The following is a 20,401-nucleotide window of genomic DNA, read 5'->3' as shown; positions in this document are numbered from 1 at the left end:
TGTAAAATTCATGCATAACCCATCTGAGGTCTTTACTAATAACTTATTAATGCTTGTGTAGTTATTATAAAGTATTACCCACCACACGACTCACTGATAGAAAGAGGGAAAAGGATAAATTTCACTTATATGCAGTTATGCTGTTAGTCAATGCAATACAAATTTGCTCAGTAGTTCTGGAAACCATGAAGGAGCCTCCAGCATGGGAAATGCCAACACTATCCCATAAACCATTCTGTGATCCTGGATATAAACTGGTTGGCGGGAATAAAAACCTTTTGCATACTTTTGGAAAGTTTTTTGTGTTCAGCTGTTTGCACTTGCCAGTACTTAATCACTACATTTATTGAGAACTGCTGAAGATTATCTGGATGGCCTAAATGCATCAACTGACTAAATAACACATGAACATTGTGTATCGATTTCGAAAAAATGAATCTATTTTTAAACTACTGCAACTAGGTATAAGTTACTGCACCATTTAGAGTATCGTAAATTCTTTTAGCAGAAACCCCTAAAAACACAGGTGAACAACAAAGGAATCCAAGACTCTCTTTCTGTCTTGGGTTCATGTTTCCATGCATTTACTTTGACAGCCATGACCCATGTCTCGTAACACACGGCTGTGGAAACATGCTCTAATAACTGAAACAGACCGAGATGGCTGTATCTCTGTGCAAGTGTCAGATAATATGTGCTGTATTTATGTTCCGCTGAATTTTCTGGGGTCTCATCTGAGTTTTACTGCACGTCACAAAAGATTCATATCTGTTTCTTAACCAAACTGCTGGTTTTCCACTTTAAAGACTTTTCCTGCCACTACAGCATAAAATTTACATGCTTTGAATAATATAAAACTAATTTGATCACAGTCAGCCACGTTCCAAACAAAACAAAACAAAAACATCTACATGCAATCACACAGAAACACACAGGCAACATGCATATTTGGTCAGGGTAAAAGATTCATGCAGCTAAGCAAGTCTTTGTTTGTAAAATAAGCTTTTGTTTTTATGACTCCCACATGGGAGATGATTTTGTACACTGCTCCAGCTGGAAAGTATTTTGGATGTTCACACATTGTAGGTGCAAATGCATCTAGAGAACATTAACATACTGTAAACATACACAATAAAATATGTTACCTAGAGTTGGGCTTGAGATTTTCCACAGCCAGGTGTGTCCCAGTGGCAGCTTTAGAGGACCACCTATTGTTGAGGATGTCATCGTATGAGGCACTCTGGACCATGTAGCCTGCAGAGAATAACACAAAATTAATTGCAGGTCTCCTTAGTCATTAAAATGAAAATCTCTAAAGCAGATGTAGAATTTTTATGTTTATATCAATTTGAGGGTCAGCATAACAGGAAACGTTTGATATTTTGAGAAATAGACCTACATCCTTTTTGTTTTCTCTTTTTGGCCACCAGAATTTGGTTACCATAGCACAGCACAAAGACTGAAACATATGGAAAGCGCCAACCTGACACAGTTTAAAACCAAGATGTAAAAATAAGGGCCATATACCAGAATTTCTTGGCAGCGTGCAATAAGTTCCTCAAGTCTCCACTGGCAGCCCAGCCAACCTTGCGGTGATGAGGTTAAGCCTCCTAGTGGCTGGTGGCAGCTTCATATTTACAGTTCATGTCAAACTATTCCTTTGTGGGAGTAGGTGGTCTCGAACACTATAAAGAAAATTTGCAGTTCTGCATTTTCTGTTGCTCATACTGACTGTCTTCCAGCCTGCCTTCCTCTCTGTCTGCTTTCTTCTTCTTCTCAGACACACAGACAAATCCTCAGAATCCGGTGAATACCTGAGGTCACACAGCCCTCGATCACTCACTTTAAAACTATGGAGACCAGTTCAGCTGCACGTCAAACTGCCGACTGTTTCTATTGGACTTTTGAGCAGGACTTTCTGTTTTTACTGGCGCTGGACCAACACAGCTGGCTGCTGACAGATGAGAAGGGAAATACTAGCTACTTTGTTTTTCTTCTGTTGAGTTTTTATTCCTCATTCCTTTTGCATAGTTAAATCGAGGTTTGATAGAGTAGTATCCTTGCTTTTGCTGTCTGTCTGTGTAATCTATTGAGGGCAATTTCTCCTACTATGGGTATAAATTGTGTCTCTTGAAGGTAGTTCTTTAAGCCAAAAGCAACAATTAAAGTATTCAGTGAATAAAGTGTATGTTTTGTCTAAAGCCTTCAAAGAAAATGCCCTCAATGCATCAGAGTAAATAGAACCAGAAGTTGGGTACAGGTGAAAACTCACAAAACCAGATGCTAACAGCTGTTTCCATGCAATAGTTATTAAAAAAGCCATGACCCGCAAGTCGTAATGCATGGTTGTGCAAACACTCCCTAATTACAAAAACAGCCCTTTGTGATTAGCTCTGGATGTGTGAACTAATCCCGCATGCATATATATATATATATATATATATATATATATATATATATATATATATATATATATATATATATATATATATATATATATAATATATATATATATATATATATATATATATATATATATATATATATATATATATATATAGTATATATATATATATATATATATATATATATATATATATATATATATATATATATATATATATATATATATATATATATATATATATATATATATATATATATATATATATATATATATATAAATCCTTCTTATTGCGATCAATTCTTCCTTTTTACCATTTCTATAATAAGATTTGTGGGCAAGAAAAAAGTAGATATCTGAAGTTATTATTTAGGACAGTTTAAATGGGAGAAATAGTAATCACTGATGCCAAAAAAGCACAGACAGATAAGGCACAAAAGTCTAATAAAACGTTAAGTAACCAAGAACAGTGGGTAAGAATCCAAGGAAAGAAAAGACCAGTGACAGCACAGACCTATCTGTTATACACATCAGATGATGAACCTGTGCACTGCATGACCATGAGTCTGTGGTTGCCTGCCAAAGAAAACATACTGCTTCTCTTGCTGGCCAGATTGCTACCTCTGATAGCCCATACAGAAGGCCGTTATCTCCACTCTCCTCTCTTTTCCCTTTTTCCATGTGTCAATTTCAAGGTCAGATGAATTCTGGTTTTCTCTGAGAAGCGGTGGGAGTTTAGGAACACTATTCCAAGTGTTCTATGCCATCTGCGCTTTCACGATTTATTCCCAATAAGCTGCTGGACTGAGTTCTAAAATGTGAGTCCGGATGGAGGCTGATAACATGTTCAAGGTATCTGGTGAACCACAACAGATGAGAATATGATGAAACAGACTATGTATTAAACAGGTTTGGATGTCACAGAAAAATGTAAACACAGCAATACTTTGCTGGAATTTGACTGATTTGATTAGTGGTCCGGGTAGTTTTTGTTGCTAAAAAACAGCTGTATTCGCAGTGTGCTCTAATCTGCCACACAATCAAACTCTGGAGTGCACCACAGCTCCGACTGTTGTTGTTGAAAGTTCTCCCATCAGATGCCTCAATACTGAACAGTAGAAGTCCTCACTAAAATTCTCACTTTTGGGGGACAAACTGTCAAACAAAATCAACAGCAAGCTCCTGGTCCGTCTCTTCAGCTGACTTTTCAACTGCTTAAAAGTGCTTGGTCATCACGGGCGATGATCTTGCGCACAAAACTGAGGTCAGTTTAAAAGTGAAGAGCTTATGTGTGATTTCTGCACACATTGAACGATCTGCCGGAAAATGTTACAACTGCACTGAAACCTATTGAGACGTGACGACCTTTAGGGTAACATTGACCAAATTTAAACCAGCTACAACTTTCCTGTTTTCAGAGCTTTAGTTTCATTTCATTTCTTTAGTAACATTTGATAATAATGCTCAATAATGTAATCACATGCAGTGCAAAGGTGAATTTAAAACACAGACACTGGTCTTTACTTTTGTCATTCAATACATTTAAACATATTTATGACTGTGATTAACACTGCATTTTGTTAGTTCGTTAGTAGTAAGTTGGGAGATTTGTTCACAATAACAATTTGCTGAATTTTCAAACAAATATCTCATAGTTAGGTTTTTCCCATGTGGCCCCCACGGGGGTCCCCTCTGCTCCACCACATTTAATTAAAAAACAACAAAACATGGAAATGTCTCTGATAAAACATGTATAAAAGCCAACAAAACAAAACTACAGATGCATAGTCACTGTAAAATAACAGAACCATCTTGATTAACAACATTTCTTACCTGACACCATATCATCCTTGAGAGGGCGGGCCCAGTCCAGGATGATAAAGGAGTGGCAGCCTTCCATAGCGACCACAGTGAAGTTATGAGGCTTGTTTTTGGGAGGCTGGTTGTGATTGGCTGCCAGGCTGTCATTTTTCATTAAGTTTTCCAGGATGTCAACCTGAAGGTACTCCAGAGCCTCTGTTAAAGAGCAAGGTGCTCCCGGGTCCTTCTGGATGTAGTTTACGTATGGAGCTGATGGAAAGAATAAATGTAGGATTATGTTACTTATTTTAATAACATAAATTTGAGGAAGATATCTTCTTAATATAGAAAATTTGGAAAAAAAATATATAACGTTGGTAATTTTTAAAATATTTATTGTAAATGCACACAATAAAAGACATGACAAGATTCTAGTACTTTTTCTGGTTACCCAATTTTTATTTATTATTTTCCCTCTGCAAATGTGGTGAAAACTATAATTCTCTTTTCTGAGTTGTAATAAGGAAGTCAGATTCTAGCCACATGCTCATCTGACTGTCCCTTCCCTGTCCTTTCCATTTAAAATTTTACTTGTTTTCAGTGATTCTGGAAAGGAGAGCTGAACCTACAGCTGTGAATACTTCAAGTATCACAAAATTCCTAGTCAGACTGGGATTTGGAGGGAACCACTGAAGTCTGGCCTCGCTCCCACCTCCCCAGATGACTGGCCCTCTTTGAATGCCGAAAGTCTAGCACATGTCAGTATCAACTCATCAACCCTCAGACAGTTAAACTGCGTGGGTTTCGGCTGGTAAAGGCTTCGATATGTGGTCATATGGCTTTTGTTCTCTGCATTCATACGCTGAAATACATCATCTGCCACCGCAGTGAGCAGATTTATGTGCCTATAGGGTGCTTGTAAGGCTGTGTCCACATGTCTAGGATCTGTGGAGGCCCGTGCTTGTGGATGATCCAAATGTTTTACTTTCCTCATGTGTTCATTTTTCATTGCTTAAAGCACTTCCCTACAGAGACACACTATCTTCTTCTGCTTGTTAAAAAAACAAAAAACACCCAAACAAATCCAAAAGCACACAGGCAGAAACTGGCGTGTGTAAGTCTGATGTGCATCAAAAGTCACTGGGAAACAGTATGAGGAAAGTTCACATAATGTCAGCTGTAATATTAGTCTAGTAGGGCATAAATTTGCATTCTAATAGTCCAAATATCCTGATGCTCATTTTCTTGCCCAATGCGGCAAATTCCATCCATCTGGAAGTAAGTCCAACGCATATTCACACAACTGCTGAAAATTATTAGTTAATACTTTTTGTCCCATGTCTGCTTTTGCCAGATTAATACAAAACAAACCAAGCATGGGCAAGGACAGGAAGGGGACGTCAATGTTGGATGGTTGATGAAACGCATATCAGTAAACTGGCAGGCTGCTAAAGAGGACCTAAGATATATTAAACTAATAAATAGGAAAGAGGAAGTCTCCACATTGAGCCAAAAGACTCTTCCTTCTCTGCTGAGGTCAGCAGCCTTAACTTTTATGATTTCCATTTTGGACTCGGGAAAGTAATAGCTTTCAGATGGCTATGTGAGGTGTGTAGTCGCAGGACAGTCATCGTGTACCGAGAGAGAAGCTGTGCTATCGTTTCACTGTGGCTTGACATGACTGATAAAAACACAGCAATAAATCTCTCCCTTCACAATGCTTCTTGCAAAGATCATTCTAAATGATAATGACATGTTGCATTAAATCTGTCAGTAAGTTAAAGTAAAGCTTTTATTCATGTCTTATATAGAAGCTAATTGTGCTCTGAGCTCATTCACATGCAGAATAGATAAAACTTGACTCTCATTGGCCACAGTGACTACAAAACTTTTACAACAGCTTCATGCTGCCACAACTCTACTTTAAAGGTGCACTCCCAGTATTTTTTTCCACAAAGTCAATAGACGCGCCATGAGGAAAACTACAAACTCAGTCTTTACAAACTCTTGTACAACATCTTCTGTTGCTCTGCAGATGTTTAGGCGTATCTGGAGTCCACAGCGAAGCAGGAACCTTACTGACACGAAGGAACTGATGCTTTTGTAGTTTGAATATTGCAATAATTTTGACTATCATTAGTCATCCTACTTAATAGCTCTCACTTTATGAAGTCTGTCTTGCACTAATTACAGAACAGTCTGTTTTCAAACTCTCCGTATGTTCACCATGAAAACATCCACAGTTAAAAGAAGTTATTGATCATGTTCTTGAAATGCTGTAATTTATTTTTAAAGCCTGTGGCTAGAGTCTACATGCTATTACAAAAAGGCACCTATTAAAAGGACCTTTAACATTACGTAGTGTTTGGAATAGTAACATAGATGTTGCTTTTATTTCTGTTGAGAGAACATTTCAGTCTGTTTGTGAAACCATATGAGGTGACGGGGTATGACTGGCCAAAGAAAGCACACAAGAACAGTTAAAAGACAGTAGGGGGCCATAGTTAAGGATGAAGTCTAAAGACCCTGAATAAAATGTCCTTCCTGAACGTAGTTATTATGATCCAATTAAGGTGTGGTTGTATATTTTCTTTTTTGTGGCACGTTGTCAACGTGCAACCTGAGAAGGTCGTGCATTTATGAGCTATTGATACGAAAACCAAAATCAAGGTCCAAAATGTATTACTCCTCTACAAAATAAAACAGAGCTCCGGTTATTATTTACAGCAGGGTAAGACCTCCATCCATATGAATAAGAAATTGAGCTGTCTCTTGACTAAACTCACAGTAACCCAAATAAAGATATACTCACAGCTAATTGGAGGAAGTGGGAGAAAAAGAGAGTGCAGTGTAAATGCTTGTATATCTAAAGGGTATATCATGCATATAGAAATCTGTAATATGAAACTTAAAATATGGGAGAAGCTAAAGTAATTTAAGTCTTTGAACTAACATATTATGTCTATATTTTAGTGTAGTGAGTGGAAATCTGCGCCAAAACATCCTGTTTTGCTCCTAAGGTGTAATGTAGACTGATTAACAGATGTTCACTAATGATTCTGAGACTGATGCAGCAGAATAGTCTCTAAAATGGAAACCGTGAAGCTTTTGGCTGCAAACTCTAGTTCAGTACATAAAATTTTTTTGTTATATGTAGATTTATACTATTGGACAAAAGTACTGCCACCTATAGGAGCCTATAGTGGCATCCCATTACAGCACATCACTTGATTTGAGTTTGTTAGAACAACCTATTTTTTCACAAATGTTTGTAAAGGGAGACTGCATGACCCTGTGCTTTACACATCTGTTGTAACAGGACGGACAACACACAAATTCAAAGATTAAGACAATACTTTTGCCTATATATTGTATGTTTTCTGTGGCCACTTGAAGCACCAGAAAACAGTTGTAAACATGGTGCTGACAAACCATTACGTACTTAAACATCTCATGTTTCTGGAGAAATATCAGTCAAATATTCAGTCTCATTATAGCGCTGTTTTGAGTCTATGCTAACTCCTAAAACACCTGGTTTTAAAATAGAAATACAGTATATTTGGCTTCCAAATGCCTCCTTATGTTATCTAATTATCTACTTTATCTCTGTTCTTTAGTAATGAGCAGGTCTGTGAAGCTTTTTTTTCTTTTTGATGATAAGAACTGTTATAGCTGTGGCTCTGCAAATTCCAACAATGACCTGAAAAACATGACCTGAACGACACTACGAAGTGTCCAGTTTCAGTCTCATCACACTGTCTGATCCTTCCTCATAAAAGCAGTCATATCACTCACTTTTTTCTTTTTACATTGTAGTAATATTTGCCATTGAAGAGTGGCATGTTGTGAAACTGCATAGATCGCATTAAGGCACGAGTATGTACAAGCATGGATTTGTAAGAAGATATACAAAAAAGACTTTAAGTACCTGTGAACCTCTTCTTCCCACTCAGGTCAAACTCGTTTGAAGGCCCTTTGTTCACGGGTCTGATGTGCACCTCTGGCATCGTGGTCTCTGTGGTGGTGGTGGTGGTAGTAGTGGTGGTGGTGGTTGGTGGCGGGGTGGTCTGGACAACAAACTGATCTAGCAACAACACATGTGTCAGTGAGGTTTTGATCCAAATAGATTTATGTTATTTACATCCTAGTTTAATAATCTGCTGCTGTGTTTCATTAATCCTTTGTAAGAGTTGCCATGATCTGTGTAATCAGAATGTCAGATTTAATTAATTGAGGGCAGATGTGTGACCCAATACCCAAAGCTGTACTTTTGCTACCCATATTTTCCATGTGGGAAGTAGAGGAGGGGGATGGGGGGTGGTGGGGGGGTTTGGGGGAGAGAGACTTGAAGACAACAACTGTTTCAAAAGTCTCCAAAGCAAACCAATGTGGCGGGATTCAGTGGGCTTCTTCTTCTTTCATCACATATTTTTTTCCTGCGCTGCACCAGTGGACCTTAGCATTACATCATGGTCCACACACATGCAACCAGCTATGAGGCACGGCAGGGAAATGCTAAGAAAATACTGCAACACTTACTGTGACCTTTGTAGCAAACCTAAGAATAAAAGCAAATGTCACATGCAACTGATTCCTTTAGATCTCAAAATTTACTGTAATAAAATAAGAAAGTGCAACTGCTAACAGCAACCAACCTCTGCAGCTCGAACTTGAGTTCAGCTATTACATTACAAAAGAATGTTAAAACATTGAATGCAATGCAAGTGCATTGCACTCTCTTCAGTAAGTCAGTTTACATGCAGTGTGTATCCAGGAAGAAAAGTGATTAAATACAGCGTGTAATGGAAAATATCCTAAATCCAAGCAATGAACTGTGACCAAAACAAGCAAAATGAGAAACAAAGAAGGACACAGCAAGGAAAAGGGAAGAGATGGAAATAGCCTGCAAACAGATGCACTGACAAATAAACAGACAATAAACAAACAGTGCAGCGTAATAGACAACAAACAGTGAGCATACAGTGCAGTTTAGTTGGTCCCAGCCCAGTGGCGCTATGATGGTCCGAAGCCAAACTCAGCCAATACCTTTCTTAAGAACTAAAGCATCAGGCACCCTGGTCATTGTAAGCATGAAGTCCATTTCCATTCCTGAGGAGTCCTCTGTCAGAGAAGTAGAACAAGCTATAGCATCAATATCACATGACTGCAGACACATTTCGAAGTGCATTTTATTTTAGCTTATAATGTAAGACAAATACGTATTATTATTATTGCTGTAATATTGTATCTGCAAATTTGATCGTCTAGTATAGTGTTGTTGGTATAGCTTGAATATTTTCAAATTACTCTGTATGCATCTATATAATTTACTTTTTTGTGTTTATGCATTTGTCTAAGTCTGTTTCTTTGGTTTTGTTTGTGTAATAACATTAATGCAATGCACAACTGATGGTTTCATAGTGTGTTTAAACCAGCAGGACTCTGGCTATAGTTAGCCTCCAGATGTCCATGTGGTTTCTGTGGTCTCACATAGACACTCACAGGCACATATACATCCAGACACACAAACTGACCCGATCACACGTTTATATACACATTTAAAGGGTTATAGTGGGATCTGTGGCTGCAAACGGGAAGCACTGTTGGCCTTGGGCTAGATGGTCATGACAAATAATACAACTGAGAGATTTAGTGAAGTCATAGTTTTTTATGTGAACATTCTGGCTCTGAACTTGACTTCAGCTCTGTGGAAAAGCTATTAAGTAAACAATAGTGTACGTAGGTGTACTGGAGTATATTCTTCTATTCCTGCTATACATATTTCTGTTTTGATGAGCATTTTATGACAATGTCTGCAGCATATGAATTTTCAGTTAAAAACATACCTTCTGGATAGCAGTCCAAGATTCCATCTGAGTCCAGAATGGGATAACCATATTCATCTGTTTTGGAAAAGGTCCCAGGTGGACAGGTTGGGTATGGAAATCCAGTGGTAAACTCCTCTGTGGTCCAGTCAGTGGTGGTGGGTTCAGGTGTGGTAGTAGGAGCCATGGTGGTAGTAGTGGTGGTGGTGGTGGTGGTGGTGGTGGAGGTCCTGGGGCGAGGCCGATCCAATCCAAGTACACGTTTCCCTCCAACCATGAGGACCTTGTCTTTTGGATTGATCACAGGTTGACTATCTCTCCCATGGCCAAACAGCGCAATACCGTCCTGGCTTACCAGAGGACTACCCATGTGATCTGGCGATGTGTGATTGGGTAGAAATGAAGCTGAATATTAATGCCTGTGTCTTCAATACAAACCAGATTTGCACTAAAATGCATAAAGGTGCAAAATACTAGAGTTTCTTTTGTAATGCAAAAAAAGATTAAGCTTGTGATAACTGTGAAATATTAAAAATGGCAGATGTGAAAGAATGCTTTTCTGCAGCTGTTTTGTTTTGAACTTGCATCCAGACAGCTGACAATGGTCAATGTTTCTAAAGCACTTTTAGCTGATATTTCATTAAGCAGTCAAGTCCACAACAATACAGCTCTTGTAGTTCTGCCTCTGTAATAATAATACCAATAAATAAACAAATAAATAAATAATAATCTGACAGATGCATCTCTGACTGTAGACCTCAACATTGGTATGCCCGCCTGCTTAAAAGTGTTTTTGGCATAGTTAGATGCCAAATAATTTATGATCCACTAAGTACTCTTCTTTATTTGGATACTGCTCTAACCCTATACTCTATTGCTTATACTGTTGTCTCTTGTGGCTTTATATTTAAATTTACAGAGAAAAACTCTAAAATACAAAATCAACTTTGGATGAACTTCAGACATTATGTCTGCTTCATTTGTCATGTCATACTGTACATCAGCGGTCCCCAACCCCCGGGCCTCGGACCGGTACCGGTCCGTGAGTCGTTTGGTACCGGGCCGCGAGAGTTGAGGCTCAGGTGTGAAATGTATGGTTTTCAGGGTTTTTATTGGTTTTCAGCGTTATTTTGTTATCGTTTTTATCGTTAACTCGGTTTTCCTGGGTCTTTTCACGTGTGTTATGAATAAATCTTCTTTTTTTCGGTACCGGTACTAGTTTTATTTTGTATTTATCCGCGACACCTTAAAGGCCGGTCCGTGAAAATAATGTCGGGCATAAACCGGTCCGTGGCGCAAAAAAGGTTGGGGACCGCTGCTGTACATGACAGGCCTCATCTGGCCATGAAACTTCTTGTCAGTCAGTTGGGCTGATAAAATAGGGGACTGTGTATAAAACTGGCTATAATTCCTGAACAATTATTGCAAAATATTTATAAAGCCCAAAGGATTAAACCTGGAAGACTGTAATGCAATCACATCTTGATTGTTTGATTTAAAGTTCACTGTGGCAGTGTACAGAGGCAAACATACAAAAGTTGTGTCTGTATCTAGCCAATAATGGACTCACTGCACTTTTTAAATACATTGTCCAAGCTGTAGATGTTAAGATAAAAATGGCTGAAGTATTTCACCAAAAATAGTGCGTCCATCCTCTCCGAGGACCACTCTTTTGGGTTTGCCCTGGGAGTCCTGGAGAACTCTTCCATCCCCGTTCATAAGTATCCCCTGCTCCAAATCTACCACCTAAAGAAAGAAACATGTTTGCACAATTGATGGAGCCTCATGTGAGGAGTACGCTTCATCCTGACTGTGATGCTTAGGAAAGTCATAGTCCTATTCAAAACGGGTTCTCATAAACATAGACATACAGTAAACAGTTTAAGTGGGAACATCTGACTTGTGGAATTTTGAAGACTTGTTAAAGAGGTGAATAACTTTCCACATTTGTTACTTTGAAAGACAGCTTTTTGAACAATTAGCTCTGTTACTTTTTTTCTGAGAGTCAAACTAATATCAGCCGAAGTACAAAGTACAAAGGTGACGAATTCTAACCACAGACACAGCTTATGTTACATCTCATGAACATGATGTTCATCTCATCTCACTTCTGAACAACAAACATATCGTACTTGCATTGTTCAGTCCCAGAACATTTTGCGTAAATGGGTGGGTGAACTCCTCGAGTCTAACCGCCACTCTGTTTCCAGTTTTTATTCTAAGTTAATATTTCAGTGGCCATAGCTTTATTTTTTATTTTTAACAAAAATATAGTCCCAATCAAAAGAAAAATGGCAAAAAAAATCACATTTTGCATGGTTGGATCTTAACAAGGTTCCAAGTAGAGCTTCAAGATGCAACAAGAAGAAATGGGAGTGAGACAAAACATTTTTTTAAGCATGCAATTTATTGAAAACAATAAACTAAAACTGAAACAGGCTGTTTTACAACTGATCAAACATTTAGCACCGCATGCCTTTAAAAGGCCAAATCTGTGCAAAAATGTTGATTCATTCTCATTTTCTGTCAGGTAGGGTCTCTCGGAGCGCATCATCACTGCTGAGGTGGGACGTCTTCAAAGGCCTTGTCTCCTTGAACGCCACAGAACTGATCATTTGAACTTTGCAAGAGAGCACCAAACATAGGACATTGAAAGGTCAAAGAAAGTTTTAACCTCTGATGAGAAAAAATGTAACCTTGATGGTCCTGTTGGTTTTCAACATTACTGGCCCAACAAGCAGATCCCACCTGAGATGTTTTCTACACGCCACAGTGGAGGGGGTGCCATAATGGTCTTGGGTGATTTTTCCTTCAGTGGAACAACAGAGCTTCAGGAGGTGCAGGGGCGTCAAACAGCTGCTGACTATGTCCAGATGTTGCAGAGAGCATTCCTCATGACTGAGGGCCCTTGTCTGTGTGGTAATGACTGGGTTTTTCAACAGGACAACGCTACAGTACACAATGCCCGCAGGACAAGGGAATTCTTCCAGGAGAATAACATCACTCTTTTGGACCATCCTGCATGTCCCCCTGATCTAAATCCAATTGAGAACCTTTAGGGATGGATGGCAAGGGAAGTTTACAAAAAAGGACAACCGTTCCAGACAGTAGATGCCTTTCGTGAGTCCGTCTTTACCACTTTGAGAAATGTTCCCGCTCACCTCATGGAAACGCTTGCATCAAGCATGCTGCAACAAATTTTTGAAGTGATCAACAATAATGGTGGAACTACTCATTCCTGAGTTCATGTTTGGAACTTGGATTTCTGTATTGGGGGGGTTGCGTGTTTTTTTGGAGGTGTGGTCTTAAACTTTTGATCAGCTCTAAAACAGTTGGTTTCAGTTTAATTTTATTGTTCTCAATAAATTGCACGCACAAAAAATGTTTCGTCTCACTCCCATTTCTTCTTGTTGCAGGTCAGAGCTCTACTTGGAACCTTGTTAAGATCAAACAAAATGTGATTTTTTGCCATTTTTCAAGTGATCTTAAACTTTTGATCGGGATTGTATGTAAGAGCTGTAACAACCTAATCCAATTCCCAAAATGAAAGCAAATAAGGACATCTTTAAATGACTGATTCTTAAAATGAATAAACTATAGGAACTATAGGAAATTGTACATGCTAAAATTAGCAGCTGTCATTTTTTTAGACACACAAAATATAAATAGATAACCCTAACGTTTGTTAGGGAACGTGTAGTTATTTATTCACTCTGCTCAAATCAGTTGGTTGTTTTATTTGTGGGCAATGGCCACAGGGAAGTTGCAGAATGGCCTCTGGTAGACAAACAAGTCAAGACTCATTACTAAGGCTATTGGTGACTAATCGATTAAATGTTTGAAAGTCGCTGCCCTTGCTAGTCAGCACCAGAAATACTAGTCGGTTGCATGTAATATTCTTATTTTATTAATTTCGGTAATGGCAGTTACTGGCTGAAAGAATTTACAGCACTAACTGATGGCTGCACCCCACCCTCCCACTCTCTCCATAAACAGAAGTTGTTAATGACTGACATTGAGATGTAGATCTCCTATATTTCGATGTAAAAAAATAAATATAACCAACCAATGTGTAACCACAGTCTGCACCAACATGTGGATGCTCCCACTTAAGAAACCAGAGCTTCTGCTGCTAGCAGCACTAACATTAGTCATACTAATCTGACACTGTGTGCATGTGCTACCCAATATAAAGTGCTGAACATTTCAACAGTATACTTATTGTATAACATTATTTGATTAGCAAGGAATGTAATAATTGTCTATTTAAAGAATGCTCAGTTTCAAATGTTATCTGAGGTCTTTTTTGTGTCTTTTAGACTAGTTGACTAGTCTGATTTTTTTCCCTTCCTTTATCAAATTAGCCTCTAGGAACATCTCTACTTAAAACCTTCATAGGTGAAAAGGTGTTTCTTCTTAACTCTTTACCTTTTACATTTTTATTTGTAGACTGTTATAAATTAAGCTTATGTGTGAGTTTAATTAGGAGGATTTGTATTCACTCAGTTGTCTCGTTTCCCCAAGTGTTTGGCTGCTATTCTATTCATTACATGCTGACTTCATTGCTGTAGTCCAATCATCTTTCATCCTGCCTCCTTCAAACCAATCAGCCTCCATTCTTAATACCATGATCATCTTTCATTCTACCTTGCAGACTCAGACTCAAGTCACTTCATGCAAGCCTCTATCTTATCTTTAATCACTACCACAAGCATCTAGACTCCAGTGGGTCCTGCCCTAATTCTTATCGCTAGGATTTCATTCGGAGTCTAATCACCAAATAGCATAAGTGAATTCTGTATATCAATAACTTATGTTCAGTTCCTTCTGATGATCCGTCCTGGTCTCTAAACTGCAACAATAAGTATCATATTGGACATACTTCAGCTCAAAGAGTCAGGAACAGGTAAAACTAAGGTTAGTGTATTAAATATAGTTACCCATTTTGTTCCATCTGGTCCAGTGATAAACCTTTGACCAGTGGCCTTGCTGGCTCCGTGAGAGGAAGAGGACTCTTTATCATCTGTTGCTGTCAGATTGGGTCGTCCGTTTTTACCTGACAGGTACAGAACATAAGCAGAGGCATGATGTTATAAAATTATTTAAAACATTTGTGAGTTAAACTGACGTCAAAAACTTCACATAATTGCATATAGGAATTAACGTTACCATTCCCATTGCTAGGTTTGATTCCTCTGCCATTATTTTGTTTCCCTCTGATGGAATAGCGACGCCTACTCCCATTGTTCCTAAAGCTATCTCGAGATGAAGATGAGGATGATGAGGCTAATGTAGAGTGGGAGTTGCCTCCAATCAATCCCCCTGTCCTTGTCACCGTAGTGCCACTGCTAATGTCACTATCTGAGGTCAGTACTGGTTGGGGTAAATTTGAGGAAGAAGCTGAATCAGATGATGATGAGGTAGAGTCAGATGTTGATGAGCCCAGTCTAGAGTTTTGTGCTGGTTGTACTCTTAGGGGAAGCCTAGACCCACCAAACTGCCTGTTTGGTAAGAGAGGAGAGCGTACCCTTCCATTCACCCCTACACCAGGTCGACGATTAGTTAGAGGGACTCCAGAGGAAGTGCCAGGTCTGATCCTGGATGAACTTTCTCCTGTATCCACACTTGCATTGTCTTCTGCATTTTTGTCAGACTCTGCTGGCTTCTCTTGAGCTTCTATAGGATCTGCAACTTTATCATTTTCCCCATTCTTCTCACTGAGATAATCCTCATTGCTATGTTTGTCATTTGTAAGTTCTCTATGGCTTGGCTCACTGGAGTCTCTGTGCCCACTTAAGGAGTGATGATGATCAGGACTTGAAGAGATGGATGGTGAAGAGGAAGATGATGAAGATGAGGTAGCTGGGTTTCTAGTGCCGCCAGAGCCTACATTTTGATTGATCAGTGACGGCTTAACCGAACTGGCTCCAAAACCATTCTTTAGTGAGTCACGAGTAGAAGAAGTACTTGGATCTTCACTGGTTTCCTGTACTGAGGGCACTCCAGCAGCACCTGTAGCCCCTGAGACCCTGGTAGTTGTCCCCCTCAAAACTGGTCTGCCAGCCCCAACAGAAGATGAAATCCTGGTCAAAGGAACTCTACTATCCTGTCTTGGAGATGTTATCCTTGCACTTGAAATGACTTTGCCTGGGTAACGACTAGCTAGCCAAGGGTATCTTTCAGCAAATGAAGGCCTGACTCTGGTACCTGCGGAAACTGGGGGTTTTTCTTTAGTTCCTTCATCTTTTTCCTTGTCCTTCTTTATTGGCTTCTCTGTCGGTTGTGTTCTAGTAGTTAATGCAGAGTCCTCAACTTTAGTCAATTCTCTTTCTGTGTTTTTGTAGTTAGTGTCATCATTTCCTTCCACATTTGATGTGTCTCGCTCAGATGATGTGTGAGAACTCTGTGAGTTGTGTGTGTCATGTGATCTTGCAGAGCTGTGAGATCCTCTTTGTGAAGTTCTTTGAGATAATCCTGATGTATTTGCAGTGGAAGGGTGGTTCGCATTTCTTTGTGAAGTGGGTGGATTTGTCACTTGCAAAGATGTCGAGCCATGAGACCTAGATTCTAAAGTAGAACGTGACTTGTCAGAATTATAGGACTCCAAGACATCTTCACCATTGGAAGTCTCTCCTGATTTTGACTTTGATGTTGATGGATTGAGAGTGCTTGACTTTTCGTGGTTTTGAGTGTTTTCTGGTAAAGTGGCCTGTGATGTTGCTGAACTATGTATGCTTGAAGTTACTTGACTCTGAGTTCTTCTTGGAGAACTCGACTGTGAGATGACATCAGGTTTGTAACCATTCAACATTCGGGTAGAATTCCCTCTTAACAAGCTCCCAGGGTATCTTCGGCCTAAACCATATCTAGAACCAAAACCAGTGCCACTGGCGCGTCCTGCTGAAGTGGAACCTCTACCTACAGGTGTAACGTGTGTCTGCTGTGAACTGTTCACTTTTGCAAGTGATGTGGAGGGTTTTGCATGTGTTATGCTGGACTTTTCAAAGGTGTTTTTCGACTCTGGATATGTGAGAGCTATATAGTCCTTTCTGCTTGCTGCAGATTCTTGAGTAAGTGAGGGAGAGGACAGTGAGGTCGTAGAAGGGGATGATGAGGAAGATGAGGAGGAATCCAAAGAGGTAGAAGAAGAAGTGGAGGTGGGGGAATTAGAATTAGAAGAAGAAGATGATGAAGCAGAAGAGGATGATGATGAAGCAGAAGAAGAAGAAGAAGAAGAAGAAGATGATGCGGAAGATGAGGATGAAGATGAACCAGTGGATGCATCCTTGGATCCTGCTTTTTGATGGACCCTAATCTTAAATGGCCTTCTTCTTGGTGGATTAAGTCGATTAAATGCAGGTTTAGTTGGAGAAGGTGTTAAAACTTTGAGGGAGGGGGTTTTAGTAGTCAGAGGCTCTTCATCATATTCATCTTCATCCTCAGTTTCAGGGGAAACATCATTATCAGTGTTTTTAGGCTCTGGTACAAATTCCATTGTTGTAGTCTCTTCTACTGGAGGTGGTGTTGTGGGTACTTTGTTTTCCTCTTCCTCTTCCTCATCATTCTTAGCCCTTCTTCTGTTAGAGCCTCTGTTTCCTGCTCTCCTGATTGACCCCCTGACGGAAGAGAAGATGCTGTGATAGGAGCGTGTCTGGGAAAGTGGACGAAAACGCCTGTTGACAGGTGCAGCAGGGAGTGGCTGCTTTTGTATGGTTGGTATTTCTGGCACTTCTGTTGACTGGATGTCATCATGGTCGGTATCTTGTTTGGAAGGCGTGTGGCCAGTCCTGCGGCTGTCCTTGCTTTTTGAAAATGCTGAGGCGGCACTGCTGCCTGCTAGGAGACAAAAAATAACAATGACAATGAAAATTTAGAATGTGCAAGTCTCAAGCTCAAATGCACACATATGCCTAATAGCTCAATCACAACAGGGGAAAAAAAGGACAGCAACGTCCTTGCAACTAGGAACTAGGCGGTACATCTTTTTTTGCTTTCAGCAAATGATTGCATGAAATTGCAAGATACCCAGAGGTCAACCATTTTCAACTGCGTAGTGGAAGGCAACCTGTTACCCAAAAAGCACAATCTGACTTGGACCAGTTGGAAGACAGATTGGCAAATGTTTGGAAATAACTGCTGAAAACTGGTTGCATTCTGGTTATATCCCTATAACAAAAGCCTGGTTATCAAGTGCCTACATAATTTTAAATTAAATCAGTTAAATTGAGAGTCCTGCAGCAACTATATTACTATTTGTGGAAATTTTTTTGTATTTATGTTTTAAATCTATAAGGTTCTGGCTGGACTATGGCCATAAGTAGTTATGTAAATTTCTGATTATTGTGAAATTCTGTGTATTCAGACAGCAACAGATTTGCAACAGTTGACAAAAGGGTAGACAAGGTTGTTTTGAAGACAGCAACTGACTGTAAGTGGTCACAGACCTGGTCCCCATCTTTGAAGCAACAACTCCAAAGTTGCTGTGCCACATGTGGCATAGTCTCCAAGGACTGTTTTCCCCAGTGTGACTATATAATTACATTATCAAATATGCTTACTTCCTGGCATGGCGACACTGAAGGTCTTGCTCTGTGGTCCTTGTCCCTTCCTATTGGTGGCCTTAATGGTGAAAATATAACGGTCTCCAGGTGTGAGGTCATCTATGGTGGCTGTCGTGGTGCTTCCATGGTACTTCACGCTTTTTGTTTCAAAAGGCTTCATGGCAGGGACATAAGTCAAGATGTACTCTGTTTGAAAGAGAGGTTTGGAAAGGTAGTGAGATCATTCAAGAGAAAATACTGATGCGATTTCAACATGTCTGGAAAGCATTAGCTGGCTTTCTTTATTTGTTCCAACAGTGACAGTAAACTCACAGCAAAGATTAGCCCCGTGACATCAGCATGCTGCACTTTGTTTTGTAGGACACATCCATAAACAATGCAAATATTGTCACTGGGTGAAAGATCCGTGGCCAATATAGAACACCAACGTAGGTGCAGTAATCATGGCACGAAAATGAATAATTGTTATGTTTTGCCATCATGATAATAACGATAGTTTCATTATATTGGTCTGACCTTTTATCCTCCCATTGGGCTCTTCAGGTGGATCCCATGTTGCTACAACAGCAGTCCCTTTTCCTCTTAATGGCTTGACCTCAAAGTTCTCAGGTGGCCCAGATGGTGCTTGTGAAAGTGAAGAGTAAAAGTGAATGGAAAGACAGGATGGAAAACAAGTAGCAAAAAAGAAACCATAGGCAACAGAAAGTATAAATGGTGAGGAAATTGCTGCTTAAAGCATGTAAAAACAGTAAGGATATTTGTGCCAGAAGGCTACAACTGAGGAAAATATTGCTGCCATACACTGTAAGATCGTGCCCCCTGAGATGGTGTATGAAGGAGACCTAAACTGTGAGCCAGGCAGTAAATGTTGACATTCCAATGAACTGCAGCTCAGGAGCTGAAACGTGGTGTAAAAGCTTCAATAATGGGAGCGCAGCAGCCAAACCTAGGCTCATATATCAAAAAGGAATAATAGGCAGCGAATGTGAAGAGATGTGGTATGAGGAAAGAAGCTTAAAAGGGTTGTGCAAGAATGAATTGCCTTTTGTATTTTTTTTTTTTTTGAAAAAATCATTTCTGTTTTCATTTTATTAAAAAAAAGTCAGTGGGTTTGGCTCTTTATAACCCTTCATTTCTTTCACACAGTTACAGACTCCTACTGCATCAGACACTATGAGATATCGTGTAAGTAATTCTCAGCAAACAGAGTCAACACATACCTGACTCTGGAGTCCTCTGAAAGACGGAGTCGCTCCACTTGCTGTGATTTTCTTCCTGAGAGATTCTGACAGAGAACTCATACATGCTGTCAGCAGACAGGGTGTCTATCAAAATTCTCCTTTGCGTGCTCTCCTTGTACTCCCAGCGTGCTGACTCACCCTTCTCCCTGTACCTAACTGTGTATGATCTGAGTTAAGAATAAAAAGAAAATGCCTTATTCCATTGAGAAAGATTAGACTTCAGTTTTATTTTTTCTCTATTTGTCATCATTTTTCTTTTTTTTCCCCCCTTGTTAACTGACACTTTAACAGGGCCCACCTGGATGCCCCAGGGGCAACTTTCTCCATCTCGACAGCAGGGTCAACCCACGAAATGAGAACTGATTTAGGAGACATGACCCTGACACTGATGTCCTGGGCCTCATGTTCAGGTGGAGCTAGACAACACACAAAGAGATAAAAACCCAAATGTCTGGATCCAAACGAATATTAAAGTCACTGGATATACATCATCCCCTGACTTCTTCTAAACTTTGGCAAGGTAGTTTTGCAGAATTTTTGCAGATTTTCTATATCTACTATGAAAAAAAG

General features: G+C 39.5%; 1 protein-coding gene across 4 annotated transcripts in view; it reads right to left on the bottom strand.

Moving 5' to 3' along the window:
- The window catches only part of fndc1 (fibronectin type III domain containing 1), a 41,251-nt gene that overhangs the window by 5,676 nt on the left and 15,174 nt on the right, over positions 1 to 20,401 (bottom strand). For 3 of the 4 annotated variants that reach the window (XM_084953643.1, XM_084953645.1, XM_084953644.1), the window contains exons 6-17: positions 20,130 to 20,247; positions 19,811 to 19,998; positions 19,107 to 19,214; positions 18,588 to 18,776; positions 15,199 to 17,865; positions 14,970 to 15,085; positions 11,664 to 11,775; positions 10,051 to 10,404; positions 9,251 to 9,325; positions 8,133 to 8,288; positions 4,238 to 4,474; positions 1,146 to 1,254 (exon numbers count right to left, since the gene is read on the bottom strand). In XM_084953643.1, coding sequence (XP_084809769.1) covers positions 1,146 to 1,254; positions 4,238 to 4,474; positions 8,133 to 8,288; positions 9,251 to 9,325; positions 10,051 to 10,404; positions 11,664 to 11,775; positions 14,970 to 15,085; positions 15,199 to 17,865; positions 18,588 to 18,776; positions 19,107 to 19,214; positions 19,811 to 19,998; positions 20,130 to 20,247 — 4,429 coding nt within the window. The remainder of the gene's footprint in view (positions 1 to 1,145; positions 1,255 to 4,237; positions 4,475 to 8,132; positions 8,289 to 9,250; positions 9,326 to 10,050; positions 10,405 to 11,663; positions 11,776 to 14,969; positions 15,086 to 15,198; positions 17,866 to 18,587; positions 18,777 to 19,106; positions 19,215 to 19,810; positions 19,999 to 20,129; positions 20,248 to 20,401) is intronic. The other variant, XM_084953647.1, reaches the window with a different exon arrangement.

Source organism: Perissodus microlepis, chromosome 15, assembly GCF_051167445.1.
Source record: "Perissodus microlepis isolate ML-2025 ecotype Zambia chromosome 15, ASM5116744v1, whole genome shotgun sequence".
In the NCBI taxonomy this organism is placed as follows: domain Eukaryota; kingdom Metazoa; phylum Chordata; class Actinopteri; order Cichliformes; family Cichlidae; genus Perissodus; species Perissodus microlepis.
Note: the sequence above shows the minus strand (reverse complement) of the source record. Positions and strands in the feature narration are given on the sequence as shown.